The sequence below is a fragment of the Dicentrarchus labrax genome, unplaced genomic scaffold (assembly GCF_905237075.1).
Source record: "Dicentrarchus labrax unplaced genomic scaffold, dlabrax2021, whole genome shotgun sequence".
Lineage (NCBI taxonomy): Eukaryota > Metazoa > Chordata > Actinopteri > Moronidae > Dicentrarchus > Dicentrarchus labrax.
Genome location: NW_026136719.1, coordinates 18,633,545 through 18,649,045, shown reverse-complemented (window position 1 = coordinate 18,649,045; position 15,501 = coordinate 18,633,545). Strand labels below are relative to the sequence as shown.

The 15,501-nt window shown below is 39.3% G+C and overlaps 1 protein-coding gene across 1 annotated transcript; it reads right to left on the bottom strand.

Moving 5' to 3' along the window:
- Positions 1–821: 821 nt before the first annotated feature.
- On the bottom strand, positions 822–13,135 carry LOC127351931 (calretinin-like). The gene is made up of 11 exons (XM_051379940.1): positions 12,952–13,135; positions 6,464–6,546; positions 5,923–6,012; positions 5,654–5,734; positions 4,646–4,702; positions 4,047–4,124; positions 3,128–3,183; positions 2,987–3,026; positions 2,174–2,227; positions 1,589–1,660; positions 822–1,444 (listed from the first exon to the last, which is right to left on the bottom strand). The coding sequence occupies exons 1-11, from the start codon at positions 13,043–13,045 to the stop codon at positions 1,328–1,330; spliced, it is 822 nt and encodes a 273-aa protein (XP_051235900.1). The 5' UTR covers positions 13,046–13,135; the 3' UTR covers positions 822–1,327.
- Between the last annotated feature and the right edge of the window lie 2,366 nt (positions 13,136–15,501).

Sequence of the window (15,501 nt, the reverse complement as noted above, 5' to 3'; positions counted from 1 at the left end):
AGTTTAATTAAACATGAAAGAGCTGATTATTAATTGATGGATTAATTGATTAATAATTATGGACTGTTCCATAATACTGAAATATGGGGGTGTGTTGACTCTTTTTTATATAGAAAAAAATAGAAAATGCAGAATCTTTTAAAATTATGTAATTTTAGTGAGGAATGATAGTTAGATAATATATATATAATCTGCAATAAAGATGTTATATCATTATCATTATCTTTATCTATATCTATACTGGAGAATATGTTTTGTCCGGAAAGGTGTGGAGGCTCAGATAAACACATTTGGATGAGAAACAGACGTATTTCAATTATTTAAAAGTGTAAATCTTTGGTTGCCGTGTTGTATATTCTCATGCAGTGTTATGACAGATTTGTATACAAGAAATAGAGCGAGACAATCATCCTGCTGTATTTCTTGTTGTCCCTGAGTTCGTCCTACTGCGCTCACTTCATCTCAAAGTGCCACAGAGGCTTCGGAGACTCTCCTCTATGAAAAATAGAGCAGCACAAGCTTTTTCAACATCACACTCTCTGTTACCAGGAGATTAGAACGTGAAGGTGGAGCACTCTGGAGAAAACACTCTTGCTCTGGGCATCTGTACAGGAGCTGTAATCTTCACTGGAACCACATAACTCTCAGAGTGGGGGAAAATTGTTTTCTTTTACACGACACCGGAGAAAAGACAAAAAAAACCTCTCACAGTCGAGGTAGTGGCACAGTTGAAATGATCCCCCTGATAACTGAGCTGTAAAAGAACATTTTTTTTCATGAAGACATGACTTTCTAATCCAAGTGAATAATTGGTACAAGAGTTGTAATTGAATGTTTATTCATTCTCTCAGTATCTTTAATATATCTTTAATAGAACAGTACAAGCCTCATCAAAAAAAACAGGACAATATTAAATGAAATAGAAATCAAAATAATAATAATATTAAAGAACAGGTGCTACAGAACATTAGCATTTTAAATTAAGTGGGAGGAGAACATATATATATATGAGATGAATGTAAAAAATACAAATGCATATTAAAAACGGGAAGTAAAATAAATAAATACACAATGTATTTCTGCAGTCATTGCTATGGCTAGCTCATTATGGAACTTCATGTAAAGGTAAAAATAGGAAAAGACCTCAGAGGGGTTAAAAGCTAAAACATCAGGGCCAGCGGTACACTTTTGTGCTCTCAGGAGCACTTTTGTTTTCACTCTAAGTGGTGAAGCGAGGTTAAGGGTCACACATGCACCAGGTTACATTGGGAGGTAGGAAGCAGGAGGCAGGGGGTGGAGGAGGACGGCAGGGTCCCAGGCAAGGAGGTCACAGTGTGGAGTCCCGGCAGAGGACGATCTCCAGCTCAGTGCGGTACAGTTTCCCTCCGTCAGACAGAGCCATGATGCTCTTCTTGTACCCCACCAGTCCTGTTGAGTCCACGTCCTGCCAGAAACGACACAGGCATATATACGATCAGTGGGCACAAGGTGGCACATTGCAGAGGCATATCAGGCAGCTATCGGCTCTATATATGGCAAGTAGACACGTAACCTGAACTGATCAATCAATAGGCTAACTATTCATTACCATTTTGTTCTTGTCACAAAGGTCCTTCAGCAAAGCATCCAGCTCCTGCTCGTCAATATACCCATTACCATCCTGGTGAAAGAGACAACACGAGAGGTCTGAATTATACAGAAGAAATAGACTATGGGTCTAAAGTCATGCAAGCAGCTCTGTGAGGCGTTACGTAGGCACAGTGGCGCTTTGAGCTACGTGCTAACATCAGCGTGTTGAATGTGTACCATGTTCACCATCTTGGTTTACCTGCTAGCGTGCTAAAAATTGCTAATTAGCACAAAACATAAAGTACAGCTGATGAAAATGCTATTAGTTTTGCAGGTCAGAAACCAAAGTACTGGATACATGTTGACCTGATGGTTGTGCTAGGAGGAAAAAAGGAGAGGTAGTGCAGACGTCAATATCCCTAGAGCAACTTGTTAGTATAAGTGGTATTAAGTGTAAGTATACAATCAATTTAAAGTCACAAGTGCATAAATTAGAAGTGTGTTATCAGTCAGACTGTATGAGGAAATATGGAAATGTTACTGTTTATGCATAACACATAACACAGTACACATGCAAGCACACAGACAAACATGCTCTTTTCACCTTATCATAGAAAGTGAAGAGGGAGTCAAATTCTTTCACAGTGAGTCTGATGCCCTGTGTGGGAGAGACAGAGAGAGACAGAGAGAGAGAGACAGAGAGAGAGAGACAGAGAGAGAGAGAGGGAGAGAGAGAGAGAGATGAGTGAAAATTGTTAGAAACTGTAGCATATTTCTAGAGAGCGATAAAAGCCTCACCATATCCAGAACTGATATTAATCCATGCAGATTATGATAACTGGGACTAGAGTTGAGTTAATCCTGATCAGACAAACTAATCCTCGGTCAGGAAGGAACAGTTGATCTGCTCTATCAAGCTAGCATGTACGTATAGGAACATACATGACAAAAAACATGTGAGAGATTCGTCACTGTACGACAAATGTTGAATTTAGAAGCATAAAAATGTATTAATAATAATGAAGAATAATGTCTTATAGATAAGAAAATACATGAAACTGTGCAATAAGATTTATTTTAAGATTTATTTTAAAACCCCACAGGACTATAAATTGACTTAATTATGAGATTAATTTATTGGAACATAAAAGCTGTTCCCAAACACAAGAATGTTTTAATATAAATGTTACATTGCAATATTTAATTCATATAGGATTTAACATAAGTAAGCATGCATTCGTGTCAGTGATCCATATGTCCATTTAGTACTTTGATGACAAATAATCCTCTTGTAGTGAATCCAATCATGTTGAATTGTACTAGTCTGAATCCCCAGTGTTGTCTGACTGCTCTATATCAGAGTTACAGTCTTCAAGTATTATATCGGTTGTGATTCTAAGCCTGAGTCTAATCTTACCTCAAACTTCAGCAGGAAATTTTCCTGGACTGGCAAGAGCCTGAGGTAAAAAAAAAACAAGGAATGTTTCATCTAGTTAGCATCCATGAAAAAAGGGTTATAAATGTGCATACAGAAAAATAGAACTGGAGACACACTCACCTCGCCATCTCAGAGAGGCCCAGCTTACCATCACCATTCAGATCAAACATCCTCAGCTGCGCAGAAAGAAAATTAGCAGAGAATTTATCAGAGAAAACACAGCAAACAGAAGGTCTTCAAACACATGCATATACAGGGCTACACACACATATTACATGTTAAAACATACATAAATGGCAGCGGTTGAGTGCGTTTAGACCACAGATGGCTGACTGATGCAGGGGGCCTGATGCATCAGCACAACAGATGAGCTGCAGGGTGAACCCAGACACTAATGTTGTTCAGTGCATTAAAATTCAAGCCTTTAGGGACGTTGTTTCAGTTACATTATGTAGAAATGTGGCAGCAAAGTGCTACAATTAGAACATATGGGCATGAAGGCGTAGTTGTTGAGTGTGGATGTGATCCTGTGTTAAAGGATCAGTTTGTAGGATTTAGTGGCATCTAGCAGTGAAGTTGCAGCATTACAACCATTTGAATACAGCTCAGCCTTCTAAGTGTGCAAGAGAAACTATGGTGGCCCTATTTAGAGTCAGTTCTAGGTTTGTACATTCATGGCTTGTAGAAACATGGCAGACCAACATGCCGACTCCATGGAAGAGGACTCGCTCCCTCTAAACACACTGACTCTTATTTTCAGGTGATTATAAACTAATTAATACATACCTATGAATATTATATTCCATTTCTGCCAATAGATCCTAATAAATTTTATACACCGGACCTTTAAGCAGAAATTACTCCCAAAATATGTCATGCTAAATCTTAGAGTAGAATAGATTTTTTAAAATTACATTACTAATAAGTACAGCATCAGTGTAATGTTAAGATTTAAAGGTTAAGTATCCTGAGACTTGCAGTTGTAAATTTGAGTTTGCAGAGTGAATTAAAGACACATTTTATGCCTTATGATACTCACAATAGTCTGCGTGTACTCTTTGAGCTTCTTGTCATCGTAGTTTTTGTTAGCCTTCTTCAGCAGGTCTGACAGGAAACCCTGAAGAGACAGAAAAACTCCCCCAGTCAGTCACCAGATGATTTAACACATAAGCACTTACGATGAAAATAAATGGTGTTAGCGTACAGAGGTCCAGGATGTGAGTGGGGTGTTTGTTTTCAGAGGTTTTGTTTTTCACATGACAGCAGGCATAATACACACGTACACGTTCAGAGTAGCTCCATCAGTAGAGACATTAGCACCAATTACACCACCAGCACTACGCTAACGATCATCTCAAACAAGGTCTGGTTTGTTTACAGTAATTACAAAACACACACATACACTATTATTCACCCACAACTCATGAAACAGACAGATGTGCAACAATGAGCTACACACATTTCTGACAGTAATTATCATGTGGAAGGGCATTTTGTTCATATTCATGGCTCAGCTGCAGAACAAAGGTCTAAATGACAGAACTACCAAATCTCTCTGAGAGTGTTGTACTGCTGTCAGAGCAACTTTAAATGATTCCTCATTCATTACCTTTAATTTCTATTCATATTGTGTTTTACCTTCAGCTCATTCGACTCGATGTATCCACTCCGGTCAGAGTCATACCTCCGCCAGGCCTGCAGGAGAAGATGATGTAGTTAGACAGAAAACGTGTGTGCCTTAGTGAAGAGTCAGAATACACACTTGACTTTATAATTGGCAGACCTTCTGTATCTGAGTTACAGAAAGAAAGAAACAGTAAAAGAGACAGTGGTACCAGGGTGTCATCTGACATTGTGTAAATATAGAATTTGTCAAAGCCCTTATCAAAGATGGATACCTAAACCCTTCCAGCACTCACTGTCTTTCCCCTGTGCTCCATTCATAATGTATGGCTGTCTGAGAATAGCTCTAACACACAGAGCAGCTTGAACATCACACTACCAATGAAAACCCTCCTCAACCCAACCCCGGGTACACCAAGTATGTGTGTCATCTTCAATCGCAGTGGACCAAATGCTTGATGCCTCACTGTTTTTTTCACTATGTGTAGTAATAATTGTCACACTAACATCAGCAAAAGAGTCACTAAGTTTTAAGAACCGTGAGTTCAGTTCAGCTTTGTCAAACAAGGAAATTTATGTCACCTTCATGGTTCACTCTGACTATAATCTTAAACACAGAGCAGTTTCCAGTACAATACCTAATATTTTGTAAGTGTTTCAATGAGTTCCAGACACAGCATCCAGGCTTTAAATGAACAATTTACACCCTTGGACTGTTTCCGCACCAAACAGACCTCCTAACATGGCTGGGAAACAAAGGGAAATGCGGGTAAGCAACATGTGTCCCACAGGACGAGCTGTGGTGGCTCTGCTGACTTGAGGCATTTGTAGAGAAATTTCACAGCTCAGTTAAGTTAAGCAGTTAGTTAGTTAGTTAGTGAGCAACTTTTTCCGTCAGAAACAGAGAAAGAAGAAGGGTAATAGTGGCATTATGGATTCTCCAAATCCAAAGTCTTTACCATCATTAAATTTAAACAGTTTTGATGAGAGAACTAAAGATGAGGGACACGAATACAAACTTACAGCCATGAACTCAGCACTGGATCCCACAAACTCTCTGAAACAGAGCAGGAAGTTTTCCTCTGTGGGCAGAAGCTGCGCCAACTATAGAGCCGAAGAAACAAAGACAGGATGATTATTATTCCAGACACCTATTTTATGAATTATAATGAGACAGTTAAAAGATAGGCTTTGTTTAAATAGTATATATTTTACATTGTGTTTTTATTACATTGGTTCACAGTGGGTTATGACGGAAATATTGTGGATATGCTGTGTGTGTCTTAACTCACCTCTGACATCTCAATTCTCCCATCAGCGTTCTTGTCAAAGCTGGCCATGAACTCCTTCATCTTTTCTTTGAACGCGGCATGTGAGGGATCCTGCAACCACATCAAAGATCAAAGAGACAATGCAGTCTTTAATTTAAACATACTATATGTAAGAGAAACTCCATTAAAACATGCTAACTAGGCCAACCTTGTCCCCCAGAAACTATGTTTATATTGTGCTGTTAATTTGCAATAGGAACTCGGTTTTATATGCGAAAAACATTTCCTATTAACATAATGAGGAAACCTTGTTAATTAGTGTACGTGGCAAGTCGCAAGTTTTGCTACTGAATGTGTCGACAAAACATTAATTGACAATATATTCAACATCTTTATCCTTCTTATTTTCAGGCACCGAAACCCCCAGTTTCTAGGAGAGCAACTGTGATTAATATCTACTATAAAAAATGAGCTCATATTCACATGTGTCAACCACACGAGTCACTTTAATTAAATGTAACTATGGAAGTATTCAGAAATGTGCCGCAGTCAGCACACTCACCACGCCTGCTCCCGCTCCTCGTCTCGCGTTCTCCAGCTCCTTGAAGAAGTTCTCCAGCTCCTTCCCTTCAATGTAACCGTTCCCTGTGGAGCACCAGAGGAGCTAAATTAGTTTGGCACAAACGATGTTATGAAGTTTTTAAGTCGCCTGAAGCTTTGTTGACCGTTCAAAAGTTTGATGAAAGACTTAAATGTGGTTGAAAGATTAGAGGTCATTATGTGTTCTTTAAATTTTGGAAACCTCGAGTGCCCGTCCAGTCTCAAGTCCTCTGTGATTAGATCCAAGTAAGCAGTTTACAGGGCCGCATGCTTACAGCTTGCACTTAAATCAGTTTGAGTATTTCTCAGAGTATTTGGTTGGTTTAGCCCTGAATTTATGTCAAAACACAATTCTGGCTGGTCAATATTCAGGTCTTGAGTGCAGCCTGGAGCACTACAACACTGGGAAATAAGATTAAGACATACAACTGAAAAAATTTGAATTGAAGACACAAAAAGAAGCTCATGTCTACAGAATATTCTCTATATTCATATTCATATATCTCATGCCAAATTTAGCATTTAGCAGCGGCAGGGCTTGTGGAGACTCAGCGATGTGCTGCAGCAGAAGAAAACGAGTGCAGTGCTGCTGGAGTGTAAGCAGTATAATGAGTGTTTTCTTGCCTAAGAGGGTGAAAGTGGGCAGTCAGATTAATGCTTATTGGGGCATTCTGTCCCTGTGTCTGGATTTGTACTTCTTAAGACAGCCACATGACTGGAGAGGATTCAATATTCAATAATTTACTCCACTGGTTTCCCTGCGAGTCACAGAGTAACATATAGGACATTCAGCGGTCACTTTTTAATCATATGAATGAGTCCCATCTGTCTAAAATCCGAGCAGGGATTGGGGGTTTGTGCCTTTCATCATATAAAAATAGACGTTAATAAAATAGTTATCTTTATTTTAGAGTAAAACATAGACATACAGAATAAAATGCAGAGATTCACCCTGCCCCCCTCTTCATCCCTTAATCTCTTATCCTCTCATCTCCTTTCCATTCTGATCATTTTCTCCCTCACCTCCCCCCTTCCTCTCGTCTCCCTGCCCAGATTCATTTGCACACTGTAGTCTATAGGTGCTCCAACTCACCATCTGTGCTCTGGTTGAGCTGCTGTTAGACAAATCACTGCATGAACACAAAGCTTTGGTGGTGGAAACAAAGCAAGCCGACCCAATGTAACCATTCATCTGGGGCTCAGATTCACTTTCAGAGTTAAACTGCTACTAATTTCTTATCATCAGCTAGCACTCAAACAAAGTGTCGACTGCATTACCAAACCAAGCCCAAACAATCAAATTATATACTGGAAACATATGAGATGATAAATCAGCAAGAGATTCCTCCAATAAAATGATCTGTAATAGAACTGATGGGAAGCTGGGAAGACAAAAGTAGTCAAAAAATACTTTTTTTAGCCAGTTTGCTTGAAGACATTGTTGATTTTGATGGTCAACCAACCAGTTAAATAAAAGTAAAAATGATATTACTATATTACTTTACATTATAACACCCACACGCCAAAAGCCGCCTGTTAGGAGCTACAATCTCAATTCTTACAACATTTAAGGTTTGATAAAGAAAACCAAGTACAGTTTAAAGGAATATCATTAGTTTTGTTCATTAGTTCATAAATCAAAGTATTGGACAAATTAAACATTTCACCTGATGGTCGCGCCAGATATAATATGGGGATCGCCAAAGCTGTTACAAATTATCCTGAGGGAGACATGAATGTGTGCACAAAATGTCATGTCAATACATCCAATAGTCGTTACGATATTTCACTCAGATCCATAAATGTCCACCTCATGGCTCCGCTAGAAGAAAAGCCAGTCAGTTCTTAGTTCTCAATTCAGGCTCTTATGGAGTTACTTAGATAATAATATATCTGTGCCTTTGTGATCAAGTGAAATGGTGCACTAAAGTATGCAACGAGGGGAGCATACAGAACTTAGAGTCTATAGCAGTGTCAGCGAGTGGTGAGTAGCTCTGTAGTCAAATCCCTGTTCTCTGCTGTAGTGATCTTGTTGTTCTTCAAGGACGTGGAAATGCGAAAGTGAGAAAAGATATTGTTGAGCAACAAATCTTGCTATCTTGTTAACCAGTTGGAGATACCCTAGATTTCTAACCACAGAACAGAAACCTTCAGTTGTTGGCTAATATCGCCACCTGACAAATGACAGGTCCAGCTTGGACTCTTGGAGCTTGTTCAAACCCTGTGACTTGTAATAAAGCCCACATAAGGGACTGTGTTCTCAGTTCACTGGGGCTCACTGCCAGAGTTTAGCTGCAATACAAATCTCAGCTGCCACATGAAGCGCACCACTGCACACTGCATACTGAGCAGATGCAGCCCTCTACCTCCCAAAACATTTTCAAGCACAGCTCAACTGCTGATTGCTCAATTACACCTCCAAAAACGATCCAGCTGCAACTCATAATGACTGAAAACAACGGAAAAAACTTATTATAACACTGGAGCCCAGCGTCCACAACAAAGGGGGTTGCTTCCCATCTTATCACAAGCTTCACGCCATCTCAAGAGTACGACTTAGACCAAGAGGTTCAGGATGAATGATGACAGAATCCACTCCTCCTCCATCTGCTCCTGTCATAGTCTTATCCAACTTAAGCTCATCCATTGAATATACTGGACCAAGGTCAAGCTGTCTCTAATTAAACCTGACATCGACCCTCTATGTGATGGAAGCAGGCTCCAGCTACATTGACGCACATCTTTTGCCCCCATTATTCACTTTCTGGAATTCAATTTACTCTTTTTCTAAAGCATTAAAAATATCATTGACCGTTCCACATTCATCGCTCTCCCTGGTCTTTTCCACCATTATTAATCATCATAACGGTTGATTCTTGTACTAAAAAAAAACTCTGGATGAGATATTTAAGGAGTCGTTTGCATCTTTAAAACATTAGATATACACGTCAAAGCAAGGCAAGGAACTTTCATTTTATCTGGGACCCATTTATTTGTCTGAGCTCCTCCACTAACTCCTAAGTGTAACCCACTCTCGACTATCCACATGAACCAACATCCAGAAATATCATCTTTTCTCCCTTTTTGTGTTTTGTTTTGCTTTAGATGTGTGTTTTTTTATGTTGTGATAGTGCCTAATTCAGTTGTTGCTGTCAGGGTAGAGGGAGGGTGGAGGAGACTGTTGTATCTTAAAAAGGATCATGCCAAAAACACAGGGGACTCTGATTATAAAGAAAAGCCCTGGTGAGTTTGAAGACTACACTGCAGCTGGAAATCCTTCCTTCAAATTCTCACTTCTTGTATTTGTCCTAGTTTTCCCAGCAGCCAGAAGGTTCTCCGGTCCACTCAGGGACTGCTGTGCAGAAGCTTTGGTCAAAAAAACAACCCGTTGTCTCCCAAAATGGATGGTTTTACAGTGAGTGAACAGAATATCTGTAAGTGAGACTATTCCTGAGGTAAGATACACGTTTCTCCAGTCAGACGTGTCGGCTAATCACAGTTTAGATGACACTGAATTAAGTCAATGTTTTATCAAACTTAAAGGTCCAGTGTGTAATATTTAGGAGGATCTATTGGCAGAAATGGAATATAATATTCATAAGTATGTTTTCATTAGTATCATCACCTGAATATAGGAATTTGTTTTCGTTACCTTAAAATGAGACGTTTTTATCTACAGAAGCCTTCCACCACCACCATGTTTCTAGTAGCCCAGAACAGACAAACCAAACACTGACTATAGGTTTCATGGCCACCATAGTTGCTCTTCACGCTTGGAAGGGCAGGGTGAAGCAAGGGAGTTGCAGTCTGCAACTACACCACGAGATGCCAATAAATCCTACACGTTGGCCCTTTGAAAGGGAGGTTCAGGTATTTTTCTTCTGGGCACATTTATGTCTCTTATGCAATTCAGTCCATGATTCTAGATGGGAAAGTAATTAGCTATAGTATCTTCACCCTCATCACCATAAGTCTGGTGCCTTTGAAATGAACAACCCCTGAAATCCTCCACTGGATCACTGCAGTCATCCAGGCCTGAGCAGAGCTGGATCAATCAGCCATTGATCAGTTGTCCATTTACACTATCTGTAAGATACAGCTGCTGTTTTAAAATGGGAAATTTGTGGTCTTTTAGACGGTAACTGAATAGTCAATAATGTTGTCAAATTAAATGACCAAATAGCTTATAACTTTTCATTTCCTCTAAAAATTACCTATATGAGTGTTTTCTGATCTGGCACCTATCGGCAGGACGACATTGTTTATCAGTGCCAGTGACAATCTTCTGATCTCTTACCTCAACTATTAAAGTTTACATGTTACAGGCACAAAACTTTTTAAATAACATTAGTGAAAGATTGCAGTTGTCAAGGGATGTTGTATCTGCAAACACTCAAATAAGAACATTGAAATAAGCTGACAAGTTGGTCCACGTATGCACTCACTTAGACACATGTCCTCAGTATATATTTAGTTTGTGTAAAAGAATAAATGAAAAATTCAAGTATTGGTTTTACTTTATTTTCACACTCTTATAGTTAAAACAAACTGACATTGATTCTCAGAAGGACAATGAGTTTATCAGACAGAGTTTCCAAAGGGTTTAACGACAGAGCTCAGAGCTTTTTCTGAGTGGCTTCAGAAAATAATCCTTCAATGTGCAACATGAGAATCACTAAACCTTCATAAAACACAGACATTGCTCTTCTGCAGTTCGGCTGCTGGAAACATTTAACAACCTATAACTCGACTACTTTCAGACCTGAGACTGAAACTGTAGTCAATATAACAGTTTTATGAGTCCAGACGAGCGTATAACTGCTGCCAGTCTGAGTACAGTGATGTAATGTAACTAATGTACAGTTACATTACTTTTATTTTACTTGAGAATTTCATTATTTCAGACTTCAATTTATATACTTTTAACTTTTCTACACTAAGATTAGAGAGTTTAAGACTGATCAGTTATAGGATACGATGCATTGTTATTAGGGCTTCAACTAAAGATTTTCACTATCGATTAATCTGTTGATTATGTTATCAATTAATCAAGATTTTAGAAAATATATTTTTTAAGTCAAATATTTAAATTGCTTGTGTTGTCCATCTGACTACAGTTAAAAACCATAAAATATTCAGTTTAACATCTGTGAAACTGGAGTACAGAATTTTGGCTTTTTTACTTTAAAAAATGACTTAAACAATTAATTGATTAACAAAATAGTTGATCAACTAACTGATAAATCGACTAATTGCTTAAGCTCTAAATTATATTGATTTAACTAGAAAACTGAATAAATAATTATTTGATTCAGCTCCATTTCAACCATCTAGAACATTAAATATATATGTTAATACATCAGTAGTAATAATAATAATACTAATAATAACAATCACAGCCACCATTCTACATTCATAATGAGTACTTGTACTTATGTTTTATATTAAGAGTTTTATATATTATCATTTAAAAATGTGTGTGTGTATGTGTGTGTGTGTGTGTTATTGCGAGTTGTGAAGGGTCTGAATATGTCGTCACATACACACACCCACACACACACACACGCGCACCTACACACACACACACACACAGACACAGACAGACACACACCCACACACACACACACACACACACACATGCGCGCACCTACACACACACACACACACACACACACAGACAAACACACACACACACCCTGTCCATTCCTCCAGTTCATTCCCAGTAAGCTCTCAGCTTCAGAAGCTCCTCCCAATAAACTCCAGTAAAAAAACACCCTTCACTCATCCCCTCTCTCACCTTTTCACTCCTCCAGCCTCTGCTCTCTCCCTCTCTCTCTATCTCTCTCTCTCTCTGGTCCTCCCCCTCTGCATCCCTTTATCCCTCCCCCCATCCTCTCTCTCTCTCTCTCTCTCTCTCTCTCTCATCTGTTTTCTCTCTCGTCTCCCCCTTTTCCAGCCTCCTCTATAACTTCTTATTTAATTTCTTTCATGGTTTTTTTTTCACCATAGATCCTTTGACACATTTCAATCACAGCAAATGCAGTAAGTCACAAGATCAATTATATTAAACGATGATATGATGATAACATAAAATAGCGTTTGGTTTATATTTACCAAGGACACACGATAAAATCAAGTAAATCAAAAAATATTTCCTATATATGTTGTATTCATGCCAAATTACCTCGAGCGAATATATACTACTTTTCTTTAGTAGGATATCAATGTAATATTTCCATGTTGCTGACTTTTAAAGTAGCACTTCACTGAATTATTTTTAAAAGACAGAAAAACAGAAAAGGAATTTAACTTTCACAGGAAACAAAACTGTACATAAAAAAGACACACCTTTCTCTCTCAGTCCTACATCTTTTAGCTTCTAATAAATCCTAATTGAACTCTCAATTAATTCCACATTCCTCAGATTGGTAGACACTTGCGCGCACTGACCGTCTGCGTCAAAATGTTTCCAGATGTCGATGAACTGCGCTGCGGTGAGCTCAGCCAGGTGCAGGTGGGGCGGCTGCTGTGCTTGAGTTGCCATCTCTGCTGTTTCTCCCTCCTCTTAGTCGGTAGTGATAGTTTGAGGTAAACTTTTCCCGGTGTAGACCTCCTTGGTACTGTGGGCAGCTCCTCCTCAGTTGTGGCTTTTAAACCCCCCGCGGCGTGCGCGCTTCTCCTGCCCGCCACACGGGGGCGCCTTCAGCGTGAAGAGAGACCCTGCAGGCAGCTGCAGCAGGAGACCAATTACAGGAGGAGGAAGAGGAGGAGGAAGGCTCTCCTGGGCTTTGCATATGAGTTACCATTAACTGCTGTCCAGGCTGCTGGTTTGATAGCAGAATCATTATACATCATCTAATCATGCTTCTCCCATGAGGAGAGAATCACATCAAACTATTTATCCTTTAGCGGGGCGCCCCGCTGGCTCTGGTGGATCTTGTAGGATCTATGTCATCCCTGTCTCTTCCAATATTATAGCTCTCTGCACAGTGACTTATCAAATAAAGCTTGAATAAATTAAATATCCCATCCCAGGGGCCACAACACCTCAGGAGGAGGAACTCAAAACAATAAAAATGTGCAGTGATGTGTGTCTCTAAGGGCCACAAATTAATCTTCTCTCACTGTCTGCTGAGTTTTTGATTTTACCTTTCAGATGTCACTTACACACTCCCTCCACTCTTGGCTTTTACTTTCACCTCCTCCCTCAACCTTTCCCCCATCATTCTTCCCGGCCTGCGGAGGTCGGAGGGGCACTCAGTCTCCTTGGCCAATCGAACCCTTACTTGGCGTGAATCCAAGCAGCAGCAGCAGCAGCAGCAGCAGCAGAGTGGCTGTTGCATGGCTACTAAATCACCAACACGCCTTTGTTCATTCTGCAGGATGAGCCATCTTTTTCCCATCTTCCCCTCCTACTGTGGTGCGTCCCCCTCTCTACAGTTTGGTCCCCATAGGCTGGTGTGAAGGATGGGTGCTGTGGTGGGGGAAGGGGGCTCAGATGGAGAGGATGCAGAAGAAGAAGAAGGAGAAGAAGACTCTTTATCTCCTCCCCGCAGAGCTTTGTGCTGCTGATCAGAGAGAAACGGAAGAAAACAGAGTTGGAGAGAGTAGATCATTTGTGTGTGTGTATGTGTGTGTGTGTGTGTGTGTGTGTGTGTGTGTGTGTGTGTGTGTGTGTGTGTGTGTGTGTGTGTAAGTTTGTGTGGGATAAGTGCATATGTACAACTCCTGTATGTGTATGTGGAAAAGACAGAAAGGGGGGAGGGAAAATAGACAGAGGGGAGATATTTATAGAAACTCCCATCGTAAAGCCTAACTGCATGAATAATAATTACAAAACTTAGAGGATTTGATTGCAGAGCTCTGAGTTGGAAGTGTTGGAGGTGAATTGATGGGATGAATAATGGAGCATTGTGGGATATGAGAATGACAATATTGGATAAGGGACAAAGATGTTAATGGACCTCTGATCACCTTTCAAATGGAAAAGTGTCATGAGGATATGAACATGCATTCACAGACCTACATATAATACATACACGTGCTGCACACACATATTCAGGTGCACACACATACACAAAATATAAAACAGACAGCTGATAGGAAGTCTCTGATATTAGCTTTGCATGCCAGTCATTGCACATTTGCAGATTATGGATAATTTTGCAATCCCGTTAATGCTGTATTAAACATATACTATGAAATTTAGATTAGTTAAACGTGGCTTAATGTTGATTATTAACATGGAAAGGGAAAGTGGGATGAGGAAATGTTGCAGGCAGCCAGGTGTTTAAGAGGCTTTTCAGCTCACTTTGATTTAATTTTCTGAAATGCAACAACAATGTACCATCTCTGGTGTTATGCTGAATTATGCAGGATCAAGTGCACAAATCCTGCTTGAGTTTATACATAAAAAGAACTGATTATTTTAAAATAATAAGCTGTAGTTAGAGTGCAGACCGGCAAATGAAACAGAATATTCTCATTTAAATAAAGACAGATACGTTGGTGACTGCAGGTTAAAACTGGGGGTTAATGGTTTTTTGTTATGGATGATTATTACCTCTCATGTCGGCTACTGTTTCACCACATCTGTCCTGCTTCTCCAATTCCTCTTTAAACACCATTCATTAGTTTTACAATTAACACTTGAAATGATGAAAGCACTTGTAAATTACAAGGTAGTACAAAATATAAACCAGACTTCATTTTTAGCGTCTTACTTAAGGTTTCATTACTCTTCTTTTGTCTTGTATTGTACCTCTCTAAACTAAAAACAAATCAAGTGTGAATTTGAATCAAACATTGATAGTTAAGTCATTTACTTAGTCAATGATGATCCATTGAAGAAAGCATAGTGTGTATAAGTGCATATTTGGGAGTTTTAAATAAAAATAAATCTTCCTTGTGTAAATATTAAAGTCATAGTTTTATATTCCGCCATCCGTTTTGTAATGACTAAAGCCTTGTGTTATCAGTGTCTCTAAAAACTGAAGCCGT

Excerpts from the sequence above, each read along its gene's own strand:
- LOC127351931 (XM_051379940.1), bottom strand. The coding sequence starts at position 13,045 with ATGGCAACTCAAGCACAGCAGCCGCCCCACCTGCACCTGGCTGAGCTC. Across the intron at positions 2,228-2,986 it reads ATTTCCTGCTGAAGTTTGAG|GGCATCAGACTCACTGTGAA; the intron begins GTAAGATTAGAC and ends TCTCCCACACAG. Across the intron at positions 1,445-1,588 it reads TTTGTGACAAGAACAAAATG|GACGTGGACTCAACAGGACT; the intron begins GTAATGAATAGT and ends CGTTTCTGGCAG.